Raw genomic sequence first — 7,092 nt, 5'->3', positions numbered from 1 at the left:
AAACATGTAAACCCTATCAACCACATTTAAACATGTAAACCCCTCTCGACCACATTTAAACCCTAATGGGGGCCTAGTAAAACATTATATGAACACAACAACGGGAATTATAGTCGAACATACCCATTGGTGTGGCTGAGGCTTTCCTTATTCAAGTCAGTCATGTTGGCTCATGTTCACAAACTCAATTTGATTTTTTTTGTAGGCCTATAGCCCTTAATCACAGTTACAAAGGGCTTAACAGGTATAATAGTGATGACCCCTTTGATGCTGATTCTTCAGCAGGGAAAAAAAATGTGTTATAATTTGTGAGATAAGATCTAATCCAGAGAGGAGCAGAACCTTTGATGACATCGTGTGCGAGATGAGGAAGAAGAATGCTGTGGTCCATTGTGTCGAAGGCAGCGCTGGGGTCGAGCATCACCAGCATGTCTGCATTGCTATCCATATTATTTATGTTGTGTGCTGTGTAAAATGTGCTTAATAAATAACAATGAGGAAAGTTTTACTTTTTTTTTTACAACTGAATTACAGGGTTTTATTACAGGGTAAAGGGCCGTAAAAAGGCACCATTGGTACTGGGGCCTAATTCAAGGTACCTGCTGCGTCACACGCTCTAAAGGGCTCAAAAGAGGTCAATGAGACGATGGGAAATATACAAAGTGGGAACAAAACTAAAACTGTGGAATCCAAACAAGTGTGAAAAATATCGGAAATCGGTTTCAATATGCATAAATGTCAACATTTTATGATTTGTTAAATATTTGAATAATGGTTGAAGGTAAAAAAGGATCGATTCACGGGAATCGCATTGACTCCGATTGCAGAATACAATTAATAGATTTTAAATTAAATATTTGAAAAAGTATTAAGTAATTGGTTTCACAATTAGTTAAAAAAAAAAAATGCACTCAACACCTGCTATGCTCTCATCCTCTCCCCTGAAATGCAAACCAACACCTTCCTATTTGGCTGAGGTCAAAATGTTTTATTTTGCATCTGTGCATACAATTTAGTTCATTCCGGACACAGCTTATTAACATTTTTGAGAAGAGGATAGACAGAGATTTTCCCATTTCGGTTGACGGTGTGATCCTGTAGAATTGCAGCAACGTTAAATGAAGGCAGCCTTGTAGTGAATACCTATACCCAGGCCATACAGTATGTTAAGTGACTGGTTGAATATTGCTGCCAGTCCGTTAGAGGCTGGATTGTACGGGGCTGACTTAAAATGTTATACACCAGTAGATCCGTATAAAAACACACGGGAGAACACACAGGAGGTTTTACTACTCATTATTTAGACCTCTTGTTAGTGTGAGTAAGATCATTACTGACCGGAAGTCATTACTGACCAGAATAAACTAATATTCCCCCTTTTTCCCAAAGTCAATATGAATACATCCATGGCTGCTCAGGCCATTTCCATTGCTTGCCGTTGTTTGGCACATTTCTGTACTGTTGGCTTGTTTAAAAGATATTCACAATTTCTTTAATGTCCTAATCTAGGCTGGTGATGTAGCCTGGCTTTTATGAAACGTGGCCTATCATTGGCCCAAAGGTGTCCTTTTAGTCTGTGCCGCAATTAAGCATGCATTCCCAGACACAGTATTGGTCTCTCTCTATTTACCGGATACCGTCATTTGCATCTATCTTTAAACAACTTGCAAAGCCACCCGTGAGACTGAGAACAATCGAAACAACGGTAAATTTCTGAGCTGTATAAAATAAATCTAACATTAAAGGAGGCATATTAAGGTGTTTTTTCCCAACAAGTAAACATAGTATATGAGTTTCAGAAAAAAAAAAATTAGAGGCAGTTTGCCTACCGCTATTCCCCTCTGTTTCAGCCCCTTCAGAATGCGCTTTTTCTGGTGTCTGTAGTTTTAATGCTAGCTCCCCCCGCTGGAGCTGCAGGACTGCCGCCGAAGCTCTGGCGGCAGTCCGGCAGCTCTGGCGGGGGGGAGCTCTGGCGGCAGTCTGGCAGCTCCGCCCGACTTCATGCCAGGCGATCACATGGAAAACTGACAAATTAGCCATCTAATATTGTATGGAATATCCCTGCTTCTGAAATGCGTGAACACCTCCTCCCAGCGCTCATCCGCTGGTCCACAAAATCGTAGCCATGCTCTGCTTGGAGGGGGGTGGGAAAGTGGGTGGTAATATTCAAATGTGCCCCCTTCCTACGTAGGAGGGGGCCGTCAAAACGGACTCACTCTTTTGGTAACTGTAGACCGGGTACTTTCAGAAATGCATATCTCACTCAAATAATCATCTACAGACTTTTTTCAAAGTTTGTATGCGTGAGGGGGCACCAGAGACCCAAAACCCAAATCTCAGGAAGAGTGTTGTTTTCTTAATATGTCCCCTTTAATAAATTGCGATATAACTGACGGTAGGCCTACCCAAATTGTGTGCTTGTGAAAGAGGCCATAAAAGTCAGTTGTTCTTGGAACAACTCAGTCCAAGAAAAGGGTAGTGAAGTGAAGACAGACAGAGCTCACCTTGGGTACACACGAGGGGGACCAAGAACACTTCCTTGTCTCTTATATTTGGTTTGCCGCTGGTGGCCCCACTTGGGTCCTCACCTTAAGCGAGGGGACAATATAGGGATTTAATAGTGTCCAAACAATGCAGTCAAGTTACAGGGAATACACTCTCTGGGGGGATGTCGCATCGCTCACCTGAGCAAAAGTTAAATCCTACTCTAAAGTACCTCCCAGTGGACAAAGATGGGATGATCACACAGATTTTGTTTATTTAAAGAACAGTGAAGGTCAATCAAAGCCCACGGTTAAAAAATACATCAGAATTTCATTGTGAAAAAAAAAGCTAAGAAAAAAGCAAAGGCAACAGAGGAAACCACTTTCAAATTCAAGAGAGAGAGAGAGAGAGAGACTCTTCTTTCATTTAAATTACATTATTTACAAAATCTTGACCAAGAAATAAAAGCATGTCATTCCCATGAATAGGCAGAGAGCAGCCCTGCTATCAGGTTACAATGCTGATATGGTATAGCTACACACATAGGAATATAAAACTATTGTACGTCAATGGATTTTTGTGGATATATTTATATATATTTTTTTGATTGTTCCATCTCCTTATATGGTTATCATAAGAATTCACTAGAATGCAGATTTTCTTTTCACCTTCATCTTCCTCATTCAGTTCCCTGCTCTTCAACCTGTAGATCTCAGAGGAGACCCCTTTTCCTTCAACCCCCGTCTGGCTTTCTACTTTATTTCTATGTTTCCAAAATAGTCTACAATTATCACTTGAACCATGTTGTGGACAGACTGTACGGTGTTTCGGTGTGATTTTGGTCAACTCTGTCATTTTGACCAAATATAAATGCTGCCCAGTGACGGCTGGCTGGCCACAAAGACCACAAGACCCCCCCTCCAAAACAACAACATGACTATAGATTATCATCACACAAATTATACAACAGTCCCTCAATCTGTAGAGAACACAATCCTGCCATGCACTAAATGAGGAAGGGAGGGAGGGAGGGAGGGAGGGAGGGAGAGACTACAACCGACACAGAGTGACTGTGGAATCAGAATCATATAACGTAAACCCAGGGTAGAGGTCGTGAGTGAACGTTGAATGGAAGGTGTGGATGTGTGTCCGTTTGCCTGAGGAGCCTCCCACATCTGGGGACACACTGTAGAAGGACAGAATGCCAGCAGATTGGTGCAGATACACTCCTATTCTCTTAAAGTGAACGGGGGGGGGGGAAGGCAATATTGTTTCATTACCGTTGTACCAGGAAGAGTAAACATTATCAACATCATTAGCATCCTCACCATGAAGACACCAGGACATGTGGTTCTGTCCAATTAAGCTGTCGTCCCCCCTTCCTCTCCTTGTGATTCCTCTGTACGTCACTCCTATATCCACCTCGCCTTCCCACTCTACCTCCCAATAACAGCGGCCAGTCAGACCCTCTCTACACAACACCTGTCTTCGGTAGTCAAATCTTTCTGGGTGGTCAGGATACCTCTGTGTTATTCCAAGCTGCATCACCTTTCTGTTGTCTTCACACAGAAAGAGATGTCTGTGGGCTGTGTTCGGGTCCAGAGTGAGTTCACAGGCATCTGAAGGGAAAACAAGACATAATTATGCCATTTAACCACACAGAAATGCCCTAATGAGGTAGTCATTCAAATAATTTCAAATTATTGAAATTATTTAAATACTAATGTATATAAGTATAATTATAAACAGCATTCCATTAATGTGATCGGATCTTTTATGTTTGCTTTAACTTTCTGCTAAATCTTAAATACATTGTACTTTCTAAAAAGCTTTTTTAACTTTGCCTTTATTTTCTATTTTAATACAAAAAAGCCTTTTTAATTTTCTATTTTACCCATTTCTTTGCATATGTTTTCTTTTACTTATGTTTTCTTTTATTTTATTGTATGACAATGTTTATATGTGAAGCACTTTGAGTCTGCCTTGTGTATGAAAAGTGCTATATAAATAAAGTTGCCTTGCCTTGCCTAATAGTAAAAAGTTATTTTATGTCAATTATAATTGTAATTTTTTTTAATATCAAAAATAAATAACCTGTTTAGTAACATGATTATGTCTGATATAATAATGATAGTAATGATTAATATAAATTTATAAAATCATAAAATATGAATCCAGACATATTCCTAATAATTATTAGCAAATATTATGAGCAAGCATTATAGAATAACATAAAAGGCCTTATAACAACAATGATTAAAACAAAATAGTTAAAATAGAATACACACATAATTTATGTAAAAATAATTACTTACTATTATTAATGATGATGGTACCATGAATATTATTCAATTGTGTTTAACAATAAAATACTACCAACCCTACTAACATTGTCAAGAATTAATACAAATACAATAATACACATTCGATTTTACACTTACACTTCTTTACACCTGTTTTCAGGTCAGGTAGCTTATTCATCTCCATGAAGTCTGGGAGTTTCTTCATTACATCTCCATCATGTACTTGTTTCCCATCCTCAGACAGGATGAGACTGGGACTAGGTGTATCAGGATCCAGAGTCACATCTACTTCATACTTCTGGACCCTCTTCAGTTCAGCATCACGCAGCTTCTTCATCTCCATGTCCAGCTGATCCAGGGATCTCCTCAAGGTCCCTACGTATGACGGAGGACGGACCTCCACTGTCGTCCAGTCCCTGGTGGGTGGAGGATCCTTCAGGGATCTGAAGGCCTGGAGGAAGTGGAGGTGGTCTTTAGTGTGTGAGAGCTGCTTCACCTCTGAGGTTCTATTGGTCAGATCTTCTATCTCCTGCTCCAGCTCTTTGATGAGGTCTTCAGCTTGTTTCTCTGTGTCTTTCAGTCTCTCTTTAACCATTTTGTTGAGATCATCCTGGCACTTTTCAATGCAGCGCATCAGAGCAGTGATGACCTGCACACCATCGGCTATCTCTCTGTCTGCGTCTGCTTTGCTGCGTTTAACTGCGTCTTTAATCTCCTGAATATTTTTTTGTCTCTCCTGGATCATCTGCTGAACTTCAGCCTCTATCTTCCCCAGCTGGGCCGTCTTCACATCATATTCCTCCTTTAGAGATACAACAGGATGGGACTTGTGGTCGGTCTCTGTGCAGAACTGACACACACACACCTGTTCAGTCTGGCAGAAGAGGTCCAGAAGTCGTTCGTGTTTCTTACACATCCTGTCTTCCAGACGGTCCATAGGCTCGACCAGCCGATGTTTCTTCAGGACTTCGACTCTCTGATGTGGCTCCAGGTGGGTTTGGCAGAAAGAGATAAGACACACTAGGCAGGACTTCACGGCCTTCAGTTGGGTACCAGTACAGACATCACAGGGAACTTCAGCTGGTTCAACACAAGGCTGCTCTTCTACTCGTACGGATGTTCTAAACTGAGCGGCCAGCTCTGATAAAAGGGTATTGACTCGTAGAAAGGGTCTAGTTTGAAAAAGCTCGTTGCAAACAGGACAATTGTACCAGACTCTATCATCCCAATACTTTGTAACACAGGTTCTGCAGAAGTTGTGTCCACATGGTGTGGAAACTGGGCTGCTGAACACATCCAGACAGATGGAACATGAAAAGTTCTCCTCAGACCAGGAAGTGATAGCAGAGGCCATTCCTAGACACAGACGACAAGGTTTATGTATTGAGCAATCCCATTATATTTTCATTCCATGATCTGAAAAGAGATTTAACTTCTCATAAAGTTGTTCTGTTTTTCTCACCTTGTTGTTGTTTCTGTCTGTCGGACTATTAGTTTCACAATGGTTTTTTTTGTCCTCCTGAAAGAGAGAACTGCTTCCACGTCGGATGGATTTGGTTTCTGGGAATGTTAAGTTTAGTTTCCTCATCAACAATTCCTCTCCACTCCTCCCCTAACACCTGGCTCCTCCCCTAACACCTGGCTCCGCCCCCACATACACACAGTTAACTATGGCACATTCATTTAAGTTGTAGGCTACTTCAAATGCATTGATGTGTGTTCAAATATGTTTAATCTTTAAAAGACAAAACACAGACCAAGACCTGGTGCAGAACCAGAGACATTGTGGTGATTTAATGGTGATTTGCAACTTTAAGTTGGATGAAACGCTTTTCAAAAAATATTGACTAGACTTATTGAGGCTGGTAGTTCACTCTACAGTCTCCCATGAAAACAAACCTCTCCCTGTGTGTCCAGGTTATATGTGCTATTATGGTTTATGATTTAATATTGGGTTAACCATGGTGGTTATACAAGGCTTATCTCCCGGACTTTAACCTCATAAAACATAATATCCACGAGCTATCTGCCTCAGGGTAGGGCAGACTAACTTGACCGACGTCCCAATTCAGAGAAGACAAACACACAAAAGTACTTTTAACTAATATAACGTACAACCACAAAACTAACCTATAAATAAGACCAGCAAGACTGTCAAGTCCCTCACAACCTTGACTACCTTCAAGCTTGCACTCGATGTGTTCCTCAACAGCTTCCCTGACACTCCGCCAACACCTGGGTACACTGGGCAAAACCGAAAGTCAGTGCTGGAGTGGGCTGGTAGCAATTGTCTTTAACGTTGCTA

The 7,092-nt window shown here is 41.0% G+C and overlaps 1 protein-coding gene across 1 annotated transcript; it reads right to left on the bottom strand.

Moving 5' to 3' along the window:
• Positions 1-299: 299 nt before the first annotated feature.
• On the bottom strand, positions 300-6,391 carry LOC132455205 (tripartite motif-containing protein 16-like). The gene is made up of 3 exons (XM_060049015.1): positions 6,250-6,391; positions 4,926-6,143; positions 300-4,103 (listed from the first exon to the last, which is right to left on the bottom strand). Exons 2-3 carry the CDS (start codon positions 6,139-6,141, stop codon positions 3,535-3,537), a joined length of 1,785 nt encoding a protein of 594 aa, XP_059904998.1. The 5' UTR covers positions 6,142-6,143; positions 6,250-6,391; the 3' UTR covers positions 300-3,534.
• Positions 6,392-7,092: the final 701 nt, after the last annotated feature.

This window comes from Gadus macrocephalus, chromosome 4 (genome assembly GCF_031168955.1).
Source record: "Gadus macrocephalus chromosome 4, ASM3116895v1".
NCBI classification, from domain to species: domain Eukaryota; kingdom Metazoa; phylum Chordata; class Actinopteri; order Gadiformes; family Gadidae; genus Gadus; species Gadus macrocephalus.
This window is presented reverse-complemented; position numbering and strand designations above follow the sequence as displayed.